Here is a 20,947-nt window from a genome sequence, read left to right on the forward strand (position 1 = left end):
GCACTTCAACAACTGCGCCACTAGAACGCTCATGGCCTCACGTGCCTGATGAATGTTTCCTTTGCACGGAATAGAAACGACTTCATCCAAAGTCTAACGCGAAGGTGTTAAGAAGGGTTTCGTTTGGACGGAGCAATGTATAAATAATCTCAGTATGAAGGAACGAACATGATCTTGGGCCCAAAGCCTCCTCAACGGAGCACAGGAAAAGTCAGTCTGCGGTTCAGGATACCTGGGGGCCGCGAGGATCCGGGGACAGTTCGCGCCCGGAATCTGAGGGCAGACGCCATGCCGACGCCGGGGCCGCGTACGCGCATGCGCACGCCCCTCCGCGGGCGGGGGCGGGGCGGGCCCCGGCTGCCATCTTGCCGCGCGCGGGAGTCGCCGCCGGCGCCACTCTCCCCAAAGAAGGGCCAGAACGAGAGCGCCCTTCCGAGGCTGCCCCCTCTCCCCATCCGCAGCCCCGCCGGGGAGCCCTGCCCTGGCCCCCCCTCGCCCCTCTGGGCCAATGACCTGACCCGCCGCCCGCTGCCCGCCCTCGCGCGCGACCCGGAGCGCCCGGGCGCCGTGCCTCGCCGGCCGCGATGCCGAACGTGCAGCTGACGCCCAAAGAGAGCAATCTCTTCAAGCGTATCTTGGTGAGTGGCCCGGCGCGGGCGGCGGCCGTGAGGGCCCGGACTCGGCTTCTTTGTTGATGTCTGAGCCCCGCCGGACCCGACGGCACCGCCTCGGCCGGCCTGCGCCGGGGCTCCCCGCCCGTCCGCCGGGAGGGGTTGCCCGGGCCTTGCCTCCGCGCCTTCCCGCCCTGCGGCGGCCCGGCCCGGCCCCGCTGCGCCTTTTCCAGAAACTTCAGGCGTCTCCGCAGTCCCGCCGTGCAGAGCCGCGTTGGCCGGTCCTGGCCGCCGAGCCCCCAGCGGCGCCTGGTGGCGGCACCCGCGCCCTCCTCCTCCGCCGGATCCTCGCGCGCCGCTGGCAGCCGCAGCCTTCCCCGCTAGGGTTTCAGTGCGCGCCCCTTTATGGCTTAAAGAAGGGGAAGCGGGGTGGGGTTTAGGCCAAAAGAAACAAAGTAACCGCAGGGAGCCTGCGCTGGCCCCTCGACCCTCGATCCGAGTTTTGCATGCTTTCAAAGTACCTTAATTGGGTCTTTGGGAAGCGAATGAGTGCCTTGGCCGCACTTCTAAGTTATCCAAACATAGCCCCTTGATTTCTTTAACCCGCACCGACCTGGCTGGGAGTAATTAAAGCTGCTTTCAGGTCCTGATTTTGCATTTGGGGTGAACGTTGGCTTTGCTTTCGAGCAAAAGCCTGAGTGACGGGCAGTAGCCGGCCGGTAGGACGGTGCCGGCGAGTTTTCAGTGGGTTGTGCTTCGGCTTTCCAGGCTCAGCCTTCGGAGAATTGAGAAGCAACATGCCATTGCTTTTCTCGGTGCCCGCTGGAGACCGTAGACCATACACTAATCTTGCTAACCTCCGGTTGTCTTTTCTAGTTGATCTTTTCAGACCTTTGGTTTTCAAGGGTGAATCTCAGGCATTGTGTTGACTGTATGGTCATTCTAAGGCGCTCCGGTGGGGCTGCGGGGTAAGTCGGACTGCTTAAGGAAGCCGGAGGGAGAGAGGTGAGGCTGTCTGCCCCGGTAAAGATTCACATTCGTGGAAGCAACTGAATGATACTGGGTTTTATGTGGTCGTGAGCCACTGATTTACTTTACTAAAAGAAAACATTCATTTAGAGCAGTTTTAAGTATTAGTGACCGATGAAGCGTTCATAGGCTCTGTTTTGTTGCCGACCAATGGAAACGTCATACTTTGTCTTCAGAATGTTTAAAGATGCATAAGAGATGAAAAACTTAAGCCCCGCTTTCATACGGTGCTTAATTTTGAACAGATTATAAGAATGGCAAAAACATAACAGAAAATTACACCCTCGTATTTTTTTAACAGTATGAAATTGGAGAACGACCCTCCCCCTCAGTCGTGTGTGTGTGTGTGTGTGTGTTTAGTTCTTGATATCAAAACCAAACTCAATGCCATTGAGTCAATGCCGACTCAGCCACCTTATAGGTCATGGAGTTTCCGAGAATGTAACTCTTTACCAGAGTGGAAAGCCTGGTCCTATCAAACTGCAGACCTTGAACGTTAGCAGCCCATGTGTAACCATTAGGGAACCTGAAACATTGTTAATAAAAATCAGCAATTAGTGATTGGATTTCAGAACTTTATACCAAAAATGATAACCCAAAAGATGATGGAACTTTATTTTCACTCTGTAATGCTTTCTTTCTAGTTCACATCATGTTTAAGTAGCATTTCTGTTATCTTCAATCTTGATGTATTTATTAACGATTTAGTGTACATCAGTTAATAAAAGTTAAAGCTGCTTTTGAGTGATTTTTATCCTCCAATGTGTATAAATTGAGAAACACTAAACATTTTAGTTGGGTACGTATATTGCTAAGTGGCATGAATTTAGGTGTGGTTCTACAGAATTAAGGCGCTCTAGTGGCACAGCGGTTAAGCATTCAGTTACCTAGCCGAAAGTTTGGTGCCTTGAATTCTCCAGCTGCTTTGCAGGTGCAAGATGTAGCTGTCTGCTTCAACAAAGATCACTGGCTAGGAATCCCTGTGGGGCAGTTGGGTCGGCCTGAGTCAGCATCAACTTGTTGGCAATTGGCTTGGTTTTGGTTTCTGCAAAAGTGAATAATGTTATCATCGCACAACAATAAATGTTATCATCTCATAACAATTTATGGATAAAAATTGTCATACCAATTCCATAGTAAACACAAGTCTCTGTAGTAAAACTGTATTTTTAAAAATCATTTTATTGGGGGCTCATACAACTCTTATCACAATCCGTACATATACATACATCAATTGTGTAAAGCACATTTGTACATTCGTTGCCCTCATCATTCTCCAAAAATTTGCTCTCCACTTAAGTTCTTGGCATCAGCTCCTCATCTTCCCCCTCCCTCCCCACTCCCCCATCTCTCATGAACCCTTGATAATTCATAAATTATTATTTTGTCCTATCTTACACTATAAGTTTGGTTGTTAGACCAAAATACCAAATTTTTTTCCTATTGTCAAGATAATTGAACACATCCACACAGTCACCAGTCCGCTGGTACATACCCTGCATCGTTTATACCTGCTCGTCTTACTTTCTAAGCGGACTGTTAGCATCACATTTTATTTTTATTTATTTTTAATTTTGGAGGTTTTCGATAATCTGTTACAGATGAGAAGAATCAAAACCCAGGAGTTGTAAATGAATTAGATGCCTAAGGTTCTTAGTTGAATCAGTAGCAGAGTTGACTTGAATTTTTTCTCATCTACTAACTGCCATGCTTCCTTACTGAACTTTGACTTTTTTTTAAATCATTTTATTAGGGGCTCATACAACTCCCATCACAATCCATAATATATTAATTGTGTAAAGCACATTTGTACATTCATCGCCCTCATCATTCTCAAAACATTTGCTCTCCACTTAAGCCCCTGACATCAGCTCCTCATTTCTCCCCCTCCCCACTCCCCCTCCCTCATGAACCCATGATAATTTATAAATTATTATTTTGTCATATCTTGCCCTGTCCGACGTCTCCCTTCCCCGACTTTTATGTTGTCTGCCTCCCAGGGAGGAGGTTATATGTAGATCTTGTAATCGGTTCCCTCTTTCCAACCCCACCCTCCCTCTACCCTCCTCGTATTGCCACTTACACCACTGGTCCTGAAGGGATCATCCGCTCTGGATTCCCTGTTTCCATTTGCTATCTGTACCAGTGTACATCCTCTGGTCTAGCCAGACTTGCAAGGTAGAATTGGGATCATGGTAATGGGGGGGGCGGGCGCGGGGGGAGGAGCATTTAGGAACTAGAGGAAAGTTGTATGTTTCATCGTTGCTACATTGCACCCTGACTGGCTTATCTCCCCGAAACCCTTCTGTAAGGGAATGTTCAGTGGCCTGCAAATGGGCTTTGGGTCTCTACTCTGCACTTCCCCCTCATTGGACTTTGACTTTTGTAACCCGAGTACTTGCACTTTGGAGGTGTACTACATGGGTTTGAATTGGGACTCCCGTACATTAACACTTAAAAAAGCAGCAACCTGTGTTCCTGGAATGGATTGGCTTGTGCCTCCCGACCACCACCCCAAATATGTGTCAACTTGACAAGGCCAAGGCCAATGATTGCCAGTATTATGTGGCTGGCCTCTGTGTTGTAAATACCAGTCTCTAGGCCTCTGGTTATGGCCCTGTTATGTTAATGGGACCATGTTAATGATAATTAGGTTATTTTATTATATGAATTAGATTGGATTAGGTTGGGATTTTGAGTTAACGTCTTTCAACACTGCAGCAGAGAAAGAGAGCCCCCATTTACCTCCAAGCAAGAAGATCCAGGGTTCCTGTGCTGAGAACCTCCTAGACCTGTGGACCCTTTCACAGGGGTTGCCTGATTCATAACAGTAGCAAAATGACAGCTACTAAGTAGCAATGAAAATAATGTTATGATTAGGGGTCACCACAATATGAGGAACTGTATTATAGGGTCTCGGCATTAGAAAGGTTGAGAACCACTGCCCTAGATTAAGGGGAAGATTGATGGCTAAAACCCAAGGAGTTTTCCCAGAATGCTGTGCCCATAGATGCTGAAACGAAACTAGCATCATCCCCCAGAGCCAACAGAGAGGAAGTAAGGGAGCGGGGAAAAGATTTATTTCAAGGGATAAAACCTCAAACCTAAAAGCCATCGTCATCAAGTTGCTGCCTACTCAAAATGATCCTCATAGGGCTGATGGCTAGGATTCGCCAGGTGTGTTTTTTATCATTGATGAGTTAGCATTTCCAGTGCTGCATCAGTGTGTTAAAAAATTTAGTTGGTATTCTGTCAATTCCTGGAGCCTTGTGGGTTGTTTTTGCCATTTTTTTTAGTGAAGCTTGGGCATCTGTGTTGTTGGTTATTGATCACAACGCTATCTCTTGAAATGCTTGAATGTTGACCAGTTCCTTTTGGCACTGTGAGTCTATATTCTTTTCGTCTTCTTCATTTGTTACTTGTTCAGTGGTTTTCCTACAGAATCCTTTGACATTGCAATTTGAGGCGTGGATTTTTCTTAATGCCCAGTTTGTTCTTCTCTTTTGGTTTTCTAACGTATCTTTGAAATCTTTTGTTCACTTCCTTTATGTCATCATTTTCCCCCATTTGCTTTAGCTATTCTGCATACAAGAGCAGCTTCAGAATCTCTTCTGTCATCTGTTTTGGCCTCATCTCTTTTTAAGGATGTTTTGGTGTCTTCATGTATGATGTTAGACTGGGTTACATGTCTGAAGAAACAAAACCGGGGTGCTCATATATGTATAAGAAAAAGATTTATAACAAGAATAATATGGTATCAGGCGTCCCATCCCAGTTCAGCTGAAGTCCATGGGCCTGATGGTACCAGAGTCTTCAGACCCAGGTAGCTGCAGGCTGGTGAAGTGGAAAGCAGGAGATCCCAGGCTGGTGGGTGCAGTCCTGTGGATTGAAAGTCGGTGGAAACATGGCAGGGTGCTGACAGGTCTCCCCTGAAGGCAGACACATAGTCCCAGTGAGGAGTAAGGTGAAGGGCAAAAGAAGAATTCCCAGCACCTCTCTTTAAAAGGCAACACACTCATCATCAAGCTGTGACCTGACTGATAGGTTGGACTTTACCCCCGCACTTTCACACAGGGTCAGGTTGACATAAAATCTAACTGCCACCATGACCTTTTGGTGTCTGCATGTATGATGTATTTGAAGTCGTTCCATATTAATTCGATCAAGCTTCACTTGAGTATGAGCATTTGGTGGAGTGTTCTGCACTCGGCTCCTGGCCTTGCTCTGACTAATGTTACTGAGTTTTCCTTAGTCTCTTTCCAGGGTCCGTTTGATTCAGGTGTATTCCATATGGTGAGGTCCATGTGAATTTGTACTGTTTACATTGTTAAAAAAAGATAGCTGCACGAATAAGTTGTTGGTTTTGAGAAGTTTTATCACCTGGTCCTGTTTCTGTCAGCAAGGCCTTATTTTCCAACTGCTGACCTTCCTTCTTCATTTCCAACTTTCACATTCCAACCACGAGTACTAATTTTCAGTGCATCTTGACTGCATACTTAATCAAGTTCAGACTGTAGAGGTTGATCAAAGTCTTCCAATTCCTTTTTGACCTTCGTGCTTGCTGCATAAAATGTGAAGAATAGTTTGTATCAGTGTTGGATCCTTTAATTATACTTCCTCAGTCTGGAAGCTAAGCAAATCTGAGAAGCTGGTCTTTATAAAGAAAAAAATGACATCAGGATTGGAGGAATATGCAGTAACGGCCTGTTATATGCAGTTGATACAACCTTGCTTATTGAAAGAGGACTTACGAATGAAGATCAAAGACTACAGCTTTCGATATGCATTATGCCTCAACATAGAGAAAACAAAACCCCTCACAACTTGACCAGTAAGTAACATGATGGTAAAGAAAAGAAAGATTGCAGTTGTCAAGGATTTAATTTACTTTGATCAATAATCAGTGTCTATGGAAGCAGCAGTCAAGAAATTAAAAAATGACTTACTGCACTGGGCAAGTCAGCTGCAAAAGGTTTTTTAAGTGTTCAAAAGTAAAGATAGTACTTTAAGGATTAAGGTGTGCCTGACCCAAGCCATAGTCTTATTGTTGGCCTCATGTGGATGGCAAGCTGGATAGTAAATAAGGAAGAACGATGAGAAATCGATGCATTTGAATTATGGTGTTGGCCAGTAATACCGTGGGCCGCTAGAAGAACGAACAAATCTGCCTTGGAAGAAGTACAGCCAGATGGCTCTTCGAAACAAGGATGATAAGACTTTGTCTCATTTACTTTGGAAATGTTATCAGGAGGGGCCAGGCCTGGAGACACGGACACCATCCCTGGTAAAAAAAAAGTTTAAAAGAGGCCCTGAGCAAGAGGAGGGCCCTCAGCCAGATGGATGGCACACTGCAACGATGCCCTCAAACAGAGCAGACTGCGAGGACGACGCTGGACCGGGCACGGTCGTCCCCTTGCTTATTCTGTTGTACAAAGCATCTGCGTTGGAAGTGGTTGGAGAGCACCCATGACACCAACTTTTTTCTCCCAGCCCCCTGTTTTGTTTCCTTGATGCAGAGGCAATCAGTAGGTCTTGATTGAAACATAACTATTTTTTATGAAGACTCTTCTAGTTCTTCTTTTTGCACCCATTTATAGCTCTTCGGGGGAAAAATGCGGCTTTCTGCTCCTGTAAACCGTTACAGTCTTGGGGGTCGCTATGAGTCAGCATTCACTCGGTGGCAGTGAGTTTTGTTTCTCGTTTTACTCCTCCACTGCTGGTACCATTTGCCTGGTTCTTACTGGACTGTGTTTATTGGAGAGCTTTTGTCTAGGTCATGGGCATGCAGAGTTTGCAGCTAAGCTCAGCTAAGCTGCTTACAGGCAAGTTTGATGAACTCTGAATTTTGGGTTTCACAGCTGTAAAGTGAAGGTAACGCCACCTACCTTTAGTAGTTCCTCTATGGCTGAAGCGTTACTGGTTTTGTGCAGGCACATAGGATCCCTGAAGCGAGTGTGGATCAGGGCTTGGGCTGCTAGTTGCAAAGTTGTGGTTCAACCCATCAGTGTTTCCATGAGAGACCGTGGAAGCTGTTTGTGCTCAGAAACTGTATATAGAGTTGCCGTGAGTTGGGATCTACTTATTGGCAATGGGTTTGGGATTTTGAGGTATAAACATGTAGTATTTGCTTAAAAATGGCAGTAGTTTGTGTGCTTTGGTTTGATTCTTGCAGGATGCAGAATGGATCATTTTGATGCCGTTTCTTATATTTTATCAATCGTTATTCCATGTTTTTTGCTTTTGAATTATAGTATTCAGTGGCAGTGTTGGACATTTCCCTGTGTTTAGATGTAATTTTGTTACCTACTTACGGATCTAGAATAATTTGATAAAGAGCATCCACGGGAGAAAGCTGAGACTTTGCGCTCCAGTAAAGACTTGCAGCTTCAGAAGCCCACGGAGACAGCTCTCCTCTGTCTTGTTGGCTCACCAGGCGCCAGACGTTATTCGATGGCAGTGAGCCAGTATGGGACAAAAGTACCCTTCATATTTTAACTTATATAAAACGACACGAAAACTTTCCAACACATACTTTTTAAGAATTTGGTTTGAGTTTTAACTTAGAATTTACAATAGACAAGTTTTTTCTTGCATGTTTATTTATATAATAACTCTTGTTCGTGTATTTTTTTTACAGAAGTGTTATGAACAGAAACAGTACAAAAATGGCCTCAAGTTTTGCAAGATGATTCTTTCGAACCCAAAATTTGCTGAACATGGAGGTATTGTCCCATTTGTGTGAGAGAAATTGTTTGAGGGAAATCTAATCCCACAGGCTGCAGATGATATATTTAAAGAAAATGAAAGAAAAATGACCTGACCTTGACCCTTCCCTGAGAGTGCATACATGTTCAACTTTTTAAGTTATGTTTCCTCTGTCTTACTCTAGATTACTTATACCTTTGTTAGTACAATGTCATTTAGGTGAGATGCAGTTGACTGATGTGTTGGATTTTAAAGTGGATGATACACATATGTATCAGAGAGAGCGAGAGAGCTTTACACAGCTCCGCCTTTTCTGAAAGACCTACATTAGTACCTGGCTTCACTAACCAAAATAGATCCAAACGAGATTTTCGATTTTTTTTTTTTAAAGGACAAACTTAGGCACAACAATGGTAGTGTCCCTAATGCATCCCCTTGATGCATCTGGGCGTCAAGCATTCTTAGCTTTGAACCTTGCCTGTGAACACTATATAGTGTTATTTTAGGGCTTATGTATTTGGTATGATTTCATAATTTCTTTTTGGACTTGGGAACATTCAAAACATTTTTCTCTTATAAATGAATAGCAAATGGATGATAGAAGGTGTCATAGGAACACTATGATGGCAGGCAAAACCTATACCATTGTTTTTCTTGTGTTTGAATATCATTTAAGTTTATGCCTGTTTCTAACTTACCAAATGAGAGCAGTTTTTGCAATTACAGCCCTTTGGTTATGAATGTCAGATTGAACTACTACATGCTCTTTAATATTATACAAAGTTGCCCTCACTTTGAAACTATTGAAGCAGTCCCTGTTTGCAACAAATTACCCATCACAACCTAGGTTCCCAAATTTAGCGGTTAATTGGAATCAGCCGAGGCTCTGGTGCAGCTACTGATCCCTGTGCTCCTGCCCCCGATTCTGATTTATTTGATTGTATATGGAGCCCAGGGATCTAGGTTCACCAGATTCCCCACGTGATTCCAATCCTCAGTCAAGTGTGGCAACTTAGAATCACACTCACCTTCACTTGCTGCTCCTGCAGCTTTTAAATCGTTGTCAATTCAAGCTAAATAAGAACTGTATGTACCTGTTCTGACTTCTGTACAAATTCCACTTAAAGATGCAGGAGCGTTCATGTGCAGGGGAATACTGACAGCGTGAGGAAACAGCCAAAACAGTTTACCTTTGGTTAGGAATGTGCTGCATGATACTGTTAACGTACAGTTAGGTTGTGCATTCTGCATTACCTTTTCAGCACTGGTGCTTAGTGTGTATTTGTGACATCCTTTTCCCACAAAACTGATCGCAGCCTGTGCAACTTTTTAGTTGTAGACCCCTTTTCCAAATGTGAAGCTTGAGAGAAGTCGGGATGTGAGCAGAGAGAGAAGTTGTTTGGCTATTAGGACCGGGGATGCTAGGTCACCGCTTTCTGGAGGAACCATGAGTCTACAAAGCTGAGTTCGAAAGCCTACTTATCCTTCCTCCTTCCTTGCTGTGGATTATTTAGAGCATTATTTCATCCCAAGCCATCGTTCTCAACCATTCTAACGTACCTTTGGGTTGTCACATCCATAGTCAATGCACTCCTGAACTATAAACTGCAATTAAGAGGACAAAACTTGCTGTCAGAAGAGAAATCTGCCCCAAGCGTGAATGTCTTGAGATTGTGTTTGTGTCTTTAAGGGAGCTCCATTGTTCTTAGGGGTAACACAGATGATTTCACTAGCACTGATGTCAGGGAAAGCTGTGGGACCGCTTACTTGGGTTTCATTCAGCAGACTCTGTGCCAGCTCTTCTGTCAGTAGAATAATCTCGAGTCTTCTAATAGAATCTATGAAAGGACACTTAATATTTTAGCAACTGAATCCCACTCAAACATGTTTCTGAAAGAACTTGAGCTAAGTTTTAAGCAAATACATGTACGTCCACTTTTTGTAATTGGAAAGAAGTTCTCCTAAGTCGTGGGGGGCGGGGGGAAGGGGGGCCACGGAGTATCTGTTAGGGTGATGAAAAATTTGAGAATGGATAGTGGTACTGGTTGCACAACGTGGTGCATGTAATTAACGTCACCTGGCTGTATTTGCAAACAGTCGAAATGGGAAATATTTTGTTATATGCATTTTAAATAAAATAGAAAACAAATCACATGCACTGAAGCAATAGTAATCCTTAAGATCTCAAATATTTAAGAGAAAAATTAGTCTTGTGTGACTAGATGTTGACTCTTTTTCCCCCCCAGAGACTTTGGCTATGAAAGGATTAACACTGAACTGTTTAGGAAGGAAAGAAGAAGCCTATGAATTTGTCCGGAAAGGCCTCCGCAGTGACGTCAAGAGTCATGTCTGTATCCTTCTGCAGTTGTTGACGAGTTTTATTTCTCTCGTCATTTAATGAAAAAAATCTTCACTGGCAAAAAATTCAAACGTACATGAAAGGGAATTTAACCAACACTTTGTACCTATTACTCCGTGATATAATTATCAACATTTTGTAATACTTGTTCTCTCTGTTGCCTCTGCACTCGTGTGTTGATTGGAGTGTGGTAAGGAAAATCCCTATGCGAAGAGAGGCGTGCTTACTGCCGCTGTGCTTAGTATGAGAGAAAAGCAACTTTAGTATGTACGGCCTGAAACCCTTTCTTTTTTTTCTGTATACATTCATGAACTGTGTGGGATGTTGTTAAAGTTTCAAGTACCGACTCTTTAGTTATTTAACTATGTAATAAAATTTAGGGCCTTAAACTTTCTTTTAGATACTGGAAAATAAAAATTTAGAAGAGACTTGTTCGACAACATCTTATTTAATATTAAGTATGGCATACTGGTTCTTCAGCGCTTTCCCCTCGTGCTGGTAGAGTGTTTACTCAGCTTTTACTTACCACTTGTCCCCTGTTCCTGCCCCCCAGGGCATTCTGAACTAAATCTCAAAGTACTATTTTGTTGAACTAAGTTTTATATTAGCTACTTAGAATAGTCTTGGTAGTATTTTTACATTTAGCTTTTTTTTGGGGGGGGGTCTCTTAAAATACCAAATACTTTTTCTTTGTCTCTTATTCCAGAGTAAAGACACAGGCAGGGCATGTAAGTATGAGAGGTTATTATTGTTACTGTTATTAGCTTCAAGATAATACTGAGACTGTACAATAAAAATAATTCAGTGTGGGCCAGCTTTTAAAATATTAACCAGTTAAATTATTAGGGCTACATGTGATTTTAGAGTTGTTTGGATATACATTTCCTGTTTGAAAAGGTAATTGCAATTTTTGTACAATATTTTATTTCATATATGTGATAAAAAATAAGTGAATGCTGAAGAAAAAAACCCCAAATTTTTTGCCATTGAGTTGATTCCAACTCATAGTGACCAAGACTGTAACTGTTGTTAGGAGCCACACCTCTCTCCCATGGAGCTGATAGTGGGTTTGAACTGCTAAGTAGGGGGCTAGCAGCCCAACATGTAATAATGCATGACGTCATCGGGGCTCCTGTGTAAATGCTGAGGTGACTCGGATAGATGGTGAGGAATATGAAGCATTTTTACCAAGAATTTTCTAAGACTGGTTTATTAGGAAAAAATTTCAAATAAATAACATTTTAAATGCATAACAAAAAGTAGATGAGAACAATGAACCCTCATGTGTCATTTCCCAGCTTTAACACAGTTGTTAGTCAGGACGATCTTGTTTTGTCTTTAGTAATGCCCCCACCACCCCGCTGTCCCTGCCTTCTTGTTCCTGCCCTCCAGGTCATTCTGAACAAAATCCCAAAGCACCGTATTGCTGCACTACATTTTATAGTAGATTTTCAGCATAATGTATTTTAGTGTCTGCGAATGTCTCTCTTTCCTTAACTTAGTCAGGTTGGCATGTGTATGGACTCCTGCAGCGTTCTGATAAGAAATACGATGAAGCTATCAAGTGTTACCGAAATGCTCTCAAGTTAGATAAAGATAATCTGCAAATCCTGAGGGACCTCTCCTTGTTGCAGATTCAGATGAGAGACCTTGAAGGTTACCGAGTAAGTACTTTAGCCTGAAAATTAGAAGCTTAGACACGAGATGCAATTGAAAACCATCTGAATTTCGAGTGAGTTTAGCATAGGCTGGACTCACGTCTAGGTGATTGTGTGTCACAGTTTGTGTGAGAAGGGAAAAGTTGCCTGGGACCGCCTTACAATAATAGGTGTAGAACTTTGTAACTGATTGTTGACAAAGACAACTGGGTGTGTTAACATTTAATAAAGGATTTCTGTTAGATACAAAATGCTGACCAGAGTCTTTGAGGATTTGACAGTTGCAAATTTGGTCAAACCAGTCAAGCTTAAATGTAATCACCAAGAACCCCCAAACCCAAGCAGTTAGCCTTTAGGGTTCTGCCTCATGGGACCCCGTGGATTTCAGAGAACTTATTCCATAGGGTTTTCAAGACTTTCCAGAAGGTGAGTGCCAGGAATTGTTCCAAAACACCTCTGGGTAGGTTTGAACTGCCAGTCTTGTGGTTAATAGCCTAACCAGGGACACCTGGGATGTAAACAGTAACTTACTTTTTCACCAGGTGGTTAATGTTTAAAAAAGTGAGAACCATTTATGTGTAAGTGGGTCTTTCTGGAGTTCAGACCCCTCCAGACTTGCCTTTCCCTGCTGAGCATCTCTAAGCACTTACTCTTAACTCCACTCTGCTTTCTAATTGCAAGATGTGCAAAAGGGAATTGTCCTATTTTGCCAGTCACCAGTCTTTAACAGTTTTTAAATTAAATCTTTCATTTATTTCTTCCTTTGCCTTTTACTGCCGTATAAATTCTATACCCTATGTCTAGCTGATTCCAGCAGCTTCTGGGGCTCCGTGGAGCTTAATATGGCTGTGTTCTTTAGGGTTGTGAGGTTTTCTTCAGCAGTGCTCCTCAGCCTATAGACTGGTGGGAATTAAAGCAGTAAGGCTGGAGTGGCTGTCTAGCTAGGCAGTGAGACAAAGGTGAGAAGGAAAGAGCCCAAGGAAGTAGGGGTACCAGTCATGTCACAGCACGAAGTAAGGGCTGTCCCAGGTTGTTGGAAGGATAAGTGCTGTAGTCAGAGTGAGGTATCTTCATTTGTGATTTCTGGGTGGCAGTAAAGTCTAGGTGTGGGAATGGGTGCCATAGCTGGTGGAAGAGAAGATTGAGGATGAGGAAAGGTTGGAACTGAACAGATAGTGTTAAATAGGTGGTCCATATTCGTGTTCCATTTACCCAGGATCATGTCCAGATTTGGGAAAGAAGAAAACGGAGCCAGCTGCCAAAGACTAAATTTAATGAAGGAGGTGAATGAACAGAAGCAACAGGGGTGACAGTGGCATAGCTTGGTGTCACATGCAGTTACGATTCTCTAGAGATCTTGTTCCTTCAAGCAGTTACACTATTCTAGAATTTGGAGACTGAAATGAGCTATGGGAGTTGAGGCTGTGTAGGGAGGTTGGACTTTGTTCCCCATAGCGATGCTTCTTGATTCATTTGAGATTGCCTGGGTCGAGTTTTGGGCTTTGTTCTTAGTATCACAGGTGAGCATCTGTTTGAACAGATGGCTTCACAGCACAGGTATTTCTCCTACAAGAGTTTTCTTTTGTTTCCCCTGGCAGTGTCTACTCTCTGCTTTTGTCCCCAGCTATGGAGTCCATTGTAATGTAAATACATTGTAATTCCCTATACATCTTTACAGATAGCAAATTACTGTTGTAGAAAGACCTTTGCCACTATTCCAGGATGTTTAGTTGGCACGGGAACTCTTGTGATGTCATTGTATCCGAGCCCAGAGGCCTGGGCTCCAAGAAGAGCATTACAGGGTGTTCTGAAGTGGAAGCCGTTTAAATGAAGGACTGGTCGATGTGTTTCCATTTTATTCTAGAAGTGAAGTTTGATCATTGAATTCACTGTAACAATAGTAAATAGAATGGTTTTCTTAAAACTCGTGAAATATAAATATTTTAAGAAGGCTAAACAACTTAAAAAATTATTATTTTTGAAGGAGACAAGGTATCAGCTTCTTCAGTTGCGCCCAACACAACGTGCTTCCTGGATTGGATATGCTATTGCCTACCATTTGCTGAAAGATTATGATATGGCATTGAAGCTATTAGAAGAATTTAGACAAACACAGCAAGTAAGAACTTCACTTTAACGTTCTCTTCTGTTGAAAACCATGAGTTGATTTTCTCAATTGCTGCCCTTCTCCTAATATGGGAATTAAGTTTTTTCAACTTATGAGAACATTTGAAAACAATTTTTTGAATTGGAAAAAGTTAGGCCTAAAACTGAGGAAATAAATACTTATAAAAATTTTAATTCATCTTATGATATAAACATTAGCATATGTAATGGTAATAAAAAATGAAAATACCTTTGGGGCTATGGAAATTGATTCTTTAATAGATATTTTACATTTTATGCAAATACATGCTTGCCATTTAGTGTAAGATAGAGTCGTTTTTGTCAATTTTATGAGTGTGAAGGAGGTATATTTCATTTTTCTCTTGTGTTTCCTTGATTATATTCATATTCAAGTTTGAGTTTTAGTACCGTTCAAGTTCCTTCTTCCAAGTCTTTTGGGTATATACCGAGAAGTGGAATTGCTGCATCGTATGATAATGAGAACCACTAAATTGTTGCCATAGTAGATGCACCATTTTACAGTCACACCAGCAATAACTAAGAATTTGGATTTCTTTACATTTTCACTAGCACTACTCTTCTTTATTCTTAATAATAATGGTAATCCCCGTGGAAGTAAAGCAGTATTTCATTCTAGTTTTGATTTGCATTTTCTTTCTTTTATGTTTTTAACATTTATTGTGAAATATTTCTTTATTTTTTAAATCATTGTATTGGGGGCTTATACAACTTTTATAACAATCCATACATAAATCCATTGTGTCAAGCACATGTGTACATTTGGTGCCATCATCATTCTCAAAGCATTTTTTTCCTACTTAAGCCCTTGCTATCAGCTCCTCATTTTTTCCCCTCCCTCCCCACTCTGCTCAAGAATTCTTGATAATTTATAAATTATTATTTTGTCATGTCTTATACTCCCCAAGAATCCTTGATAATTTATAAATTATTATTTTGTCATGTCTTACACTGTCCGATGCCTCCCTTCACCCACCTTTCTGTTGTCCTTCCCCCAGGGAGGGGGTTATACATAGATCCATATAATAAGTTGCCCCTTTCTACCCCTCCACCCTCCACCTTCCTGGTATCACCACTCTTACCCCTGGTCCTGAAGGGTTCATCTGTCCTGGATTCCCTGTGTTTCCAGTTCTTATCTGTACCAGTGTACATTCTCTGGTCTAGCCGGATTTGTAAAGTAGAATTGGGATCATGATAGTGGGGGGGAGCAAGCATTAAAGAACTAGAGGAAAGTTGTATATTTCATCATTACTACACTGCACCCTGACTGGCTTGTCTCCTTCCCCTGACCCTTCTGTAAGGGGATGTCCAGTTGCCTACAGATGGACTTTAGGTCCCCACTCCACTCTCTCCCTCATTCACAATGATATGATTTTTTTTGTTCTTTGATGCTTGCTACCCGATCTCTTTGACACCTCGTGATCACACAGGCTGGTGTGCTTCTTCCATGTGGGCTTTGTTGCTTCCGAGGTAGATGGCTGCTAGTTTATCTTCAAGCCTTTAAGACCCCAGACGCTATATCTTTTGATAGCCGGGCACCATCAGCTTTCTTCACCACATTTGTTTATGCGCACATTTGTCTTGAGCGATCATGTCGGAAAGGTGGGCATCATGGAATACCAGTTTAATAGAACAAAGTGTTCTTGCATTGAGGGCGTATTTGAGTGGAAGACCAATGTTCATCTACCTAAACCTATAAATATATGCACATAGATCTATTTCCCCATCCTCATATAAATATATTTACACATGTACATGCCTGTATTAGACCTCTATAAATGCCCTTTGCTTCCTAGTTCTTTCCTCTATTTCTCTTTACTTTCCTCTCGCCCTACTATCATGTTCAGCCTTCATTTGGGTTTCAGTAATTCCTCTAGGTTATTTTGCCCTTGATCAAGCCTACTTGGCCTCTTACCCCTCCTCGCCACCAATTTTGGATTGCTTGTTGTTCCTTTGTCCCTGAGTTTGTTAACACTACTTCCTTTCCCCCACCTCCCCTTTTCTCATGTTCCCCTGGATCTGTCGGTCCCGTTGTTTTCTCCTCCAGATTGTTTATCCTCCTCTAGAGAGACCTGTTGATTTCTAATGATTAATGTACTGATGAGTTTTTCCTCAGATTAGCCTTTTCTCCTTTTAGTAAAACGTCTATTTTTCCTTTGCTCATTTCTCATTGGGTATTTGTCTTTTTTGTTGTTGAGTTCTTGTATAGTTTGAATTTTGGACCTAAGATAATATACAAATATTTGTTCACATTCTGGATGTTGTCTTTTCATTTGTTGATAAAGTTCTTTGTACAGTTTTATGAAGTCCAGTTTATTTTGTCATTTGTTGCTTCTGTTGTCATACCTAAGAATCTATTTTCTTTTCTTTTTTTAAAAGAATCTATTTTCAAAAGCAAAGTCGTAGAATTTTCCTTTTTTCCTCAGTCTTATATGGCTTCAGGTCTTATGTTCAGGTCATTGCTTCATTTGAGTTAATTTTTATGCAGGACGTGAGTCATGGGTCCTGCTTTATGATCCCCCCCCCCCCCATCGAATGGCCTGTTGCCCTGTTGCACATCAGTTGGTCATAGTTACCTCAAAAACCAAGCTCCATACCGTCAAGTCAGTTCTGATTCACAGTGACCATGTGGGACAAGGTAGAATTGCTCCTATGGGTTTCCGAGACGGTTAATTCTTTATAGGAGTAGAAAGCCTCTTCTTTCTCCCTGAGATCAGCCGACGGTTTCAAACTGCTCTCCTTATGGTTAACCGCACAAGTGCATAGCCATGATACCACCAGGGCTCCTAATCATAGATACATGTATGGGTTTGTTTGTGGACCCTCAGTTCTCTTCTGTTGGTTTGTATGTTAATTTACTAATTCCACATGACTTTGATTACTATGGTTGTTTAACATGTTTTGATAAAAGGAAGCATGAGTCTTAATTTATTCTTTTTCTAGATTGTTTTAGTTATTTAAGGAGCCCTTGTGGTGTAGTGGGAGAAAGATTAAGCTTTCTACTCTCATAAAGAGTTACAGTCTTGGAAACCCACAAGGGCAGTTCTACCCTGCTCTGTAACGTTGCCTTCAATAAGAATTGACTTGGTGACAGTGAGTTTTTTTATTTGGGCAATTTGAGACCCCATGTAGTTTCATATTCAGGTTTTATAATATGGATTCAAATTACTGTTACTACCTTTTAAACTTTGCCTGGAGACTATTGTAAAGTGTGGCTAGTAGTAATGTTAGAACCTGTCTAACTTCTGGCCAGAAATGATCAGGATCAGTCCAAAGCTGACCCCTGTGAAGTGGAGGTCAGACACGCCTCCATTCTCCAGTCTTTTTACCAATTCTGAGTCGTCACTCCCTGGCATTCCCTACTGGGTTTAGTAATGCATTGCACTGGCCACAGAAGTCCCACATTCGCAATTAAATAGCACAGTAAGGAAAGGACAGGTTCCAGCTCTGCACCAGGAACAACAGGCTGCAAATTGGGATCCCGTCAGTTTAGAACATCTCTCTCCGCACCTCTTGGCCTTGCAGGCCTTCTATCAGTCTCTCAGGACAGGCTCATCTCAGCCCCCTCATTTTGGGCTCTTATTGGCCCTGTCATGTGTCATTACCACCTCGCCCACAGACCCCTTCTGGATCTGCAGCTGCCATCTCTGTTGGGACTCTTTCTAGGTCTGTGGCCTTCTTCAGTGTTACTGCCTTTGTTTCAGGTGACAGTTCTCTTAGGTACCTTGCCTCCTTTCTCTCTGCTTGTTTTCCTACTGCTTCTGCTGCACTCCCTGATTCTTTCTGCCTGAACACTAGGACAAAGGTACACCCTCAGGGCTTTGAGGAGTACTCCATAGGGCAGAAATGACCAGTGCGAGGGCCCATAACTATCAGCTGCTCTGGTTGGCTGCAGGGGTCCATTTAGTTTGGTCAGATTTTCCCAGTGGTCATTCTGGCTTCACCTTTTCAGACCACTAATAAAATTTAACCAGGAGAGAAGTATTTCCTTGCTCGGATCCTCCCCAGGTATCAGCATAGCAAAGCCTTTTACATCTGGGTGGCCACTGTATCCCAGTCCAGCAGTGCCTCCCCCTTAGTCATCTCCTCTTAGTTACGACTAAGACAGCTACAGTTGCTCTCTCAGAATTAACCCCGTGAACAGCCGACACAGTTGAGTCGTAACCAGATTGGCATCTTCTGCCCCTCTCCCGCTGTATCTCCTCCAGAGGGCTCTGTTCAGTGCGGCCCCTCCCTTGTTCTCAATGTAAGAACACGCTCAGAAGCATGTAAACCAGCATTCCACCCCATTCTCTCTCCCTACTCTAGACAGCCAGTGTTAAAATTGCCCATGCTACCAAACCTAAGGTGACCAGATTTTAACATTGGTAAAGCGGGACACCAGTGGGACACCCATTGATAAAACTCATATCCTGCGAAATAGCCACAGGGCAGCTGAAAACCGTATACCTTAGCTTGTTGTGCATTCTTTACAAAAATCAGAATTTAAAATAATATGCCGCGGGATGCAATCGGGACTGTCCCGCCAAAAAACGGGGCGTCTGGTCACCATGCCAAACCAGTACTCTGAGGCCTTACTCTGCCCATTTGGCTTCCCGCCCTCCATTTTTATCTTGCTAAAGAGCACATTTTCTTTTTATAGACCACTTTGAAAGCAAAGCGTTGACCCTTCTTCGGGGGATGGAGACCAGTCACCAAACTAATTGTCCTTGGTAGAGCGTTAGACAGTTTTTCTTTCCTATGTCAGGTAATTTCTCAATACAGAAGATGTATAGAGATGTACTCTACCTCTCTCTGCCTTGCTGTACAGAAGATGGTTTAGAGAAACATTGGAAGTACACATTCTGTATGCCTAAATGATGCACATCTTGCTCTATTTTAGACGTTTTACTAACTTTTGCATATGTTAGAATTTAGCTCTTTTATTACCTTCCCTCCTTAATATAATTATATCAGCATTGTGTTACCTAAAGTAGTTGTGACTTTGGAGAATATATGTGTATCTGATGCCATGAGCTGTGTGAACGATTTGTTTGCTCTCCACATTATGCGAAGCTAGCTATCCATTGAGTGTCCTTTCTGCCTGGCCACTTGGTTTGTCTTTTGTATTTGTACGCGGTCAAGGTTTATAACAGCTAGAGTCTGCTTTGTAAACAGTAACGACATATTAGATTCTCTCTGTGCTCTCCGTAAGAGCGCCTGGCGTGGGCTTTCTCCTTCCTCCTTCATCACTTATTCTTTGTTGGTTTTTCCATCTTCCAGAAATGTGTTAAAATCTGTACGACTCTTATTTTGTTTTTACCCATTGCAGCTAAAAAAAATATTGTGTCTTAGGTGAAAGTCTTACACAGCAAATTCGATTCCCTTTTCTTGATTAAAAAAAAACATTAGGGGCTCATACAACTCTTATTACAATTCATTCATACATCAATTGTGTAAAGCACATCTGTACGTTCATTGCCCTCATCATTCTCAAAACATTTGCTCTCCACTTAAGGCCCTGGCATCAGCTCCTCATTTTTTCCTCTCCTTCCCCACTCCTCCCTCCTTCATGAGCCCTTTATAATTTATAAATTAATATTTTTTCATATCATGCACTGTCCGACATCTCCCTTTACCTACTTTTCTGTTGCCTGTTCCACAGGGAAGAGGTTATATGTAGATCCTTGTAATCTGTTTCCCGTTTCCAGCCCACCCTCCCTCCACCCTCCCGGTATCACCACTCACACCACTGGTCCTGAACGTATCATCTGCTCTGGATTCCCTGTGTTTCCAGTTCCTATCTGTACCAGTGTACATCCTCTGGTTTAGCCGGATTTGTAAGGTAGAATTGGGATCATGACAGTGGAGGAAAGGAAGCATTTAGGAACTAGAGGAAAGTTTTATGTTTCATCGTTGCTACATTGTACCCTGACCGGCTCATCTCCCGGTGACCCTTCGGTAAGGGGCTGTCCAATTGCCTACAGATGGGCTTTGGGTCTCCACTCCACACTTCCCCTCAATGATAAGATTTTTTTGTTCTGATGATGCCTGATACCTGATCCCTTCGACATCTCGTGATCACACAGGCTGGTGTGCTCCTTTCATCCCTTTTATTGATTTCTGTACAAATTGTTTTGTGCCATTGGTTTTTTGCAGTGTATTTGCATACTTTGAATTTACACTCTGCTTTTGTCTTTTTATTGACGTAATTCCCTTTTCCTACTTTTCTCTCCTTTGAGGGTAAATATTAACCGTGTGATCTCATGTAAGGGGGCTTTTAAAACTTCATGAAAAATTTTCCTTATCTTTTAATTCCATCTTCCCACAAATGATTTTTAAGCCCCTCACGCGTGCTATTATTTTGTAAGTCAAACCTCTTATTTGGCTGAAACACAACCTCCGGAAATGACTTCAATGCCGAGTTCTAAGGATATTCTCAGGCAATAGTCAAGCTGCTT

The 20,947-nt window shown here is 42.6% G+C and overlaps 1 protein-coding gene across 2 annotated transcripts in view; it reads left to right on the forward strand.

Annotated features, from left to right (window-relative positions):
* The first annotated feature begins 345 nt into the window (after positions 1–345).
* Positions 346–20,947, forward strand: part of NAA16 (N-alpha-acetyltransferase 16, NatA auxiliary subunit) — an 85,631-nt gene continuing 65,029 nt past the window's right edge. For both annotated transcript variants that reach the window (XM_075563018.1, XM_075563019.1), the window contains exons 1-5: positions 346–638; positions 8,278–8,362; positions 10,592–10,696; positions 12,211–12,368; positions 14,347–14,481. In XM_075563018.1, the coding sequence (XP_075419133.1) occupies positions 585–638; positions 8,278–8,362; positions 10,592–10,696; positions 12,211–12,368; positions 14,347–14,481 (537 nt within the window). In that variant the 5' untranslated portion in view covers positions 346–584. The remainder of the gene's footprint in view (positions 639–8,277; positions 8,363–10,591; positions 10,697–12,210; positions 12,369–14,346; positions 14,482–20,947) is intronic.

This window comes from Tenrec ecaudatus, chromosome 11 (assembly GCF_050624435.1).
Source record: "Tenrec ecaudatus isolate mTenEca1 chromosome 11, mTenEca1.hap1, whole genome shotgun sequence".
NCBI classification, from domain to species: Eukaryota; Metazoa; Chordata; class Mammalia; order Afrosoricida; family Tenrecidae; genus Tenrec; species Tenrec ecaudatus.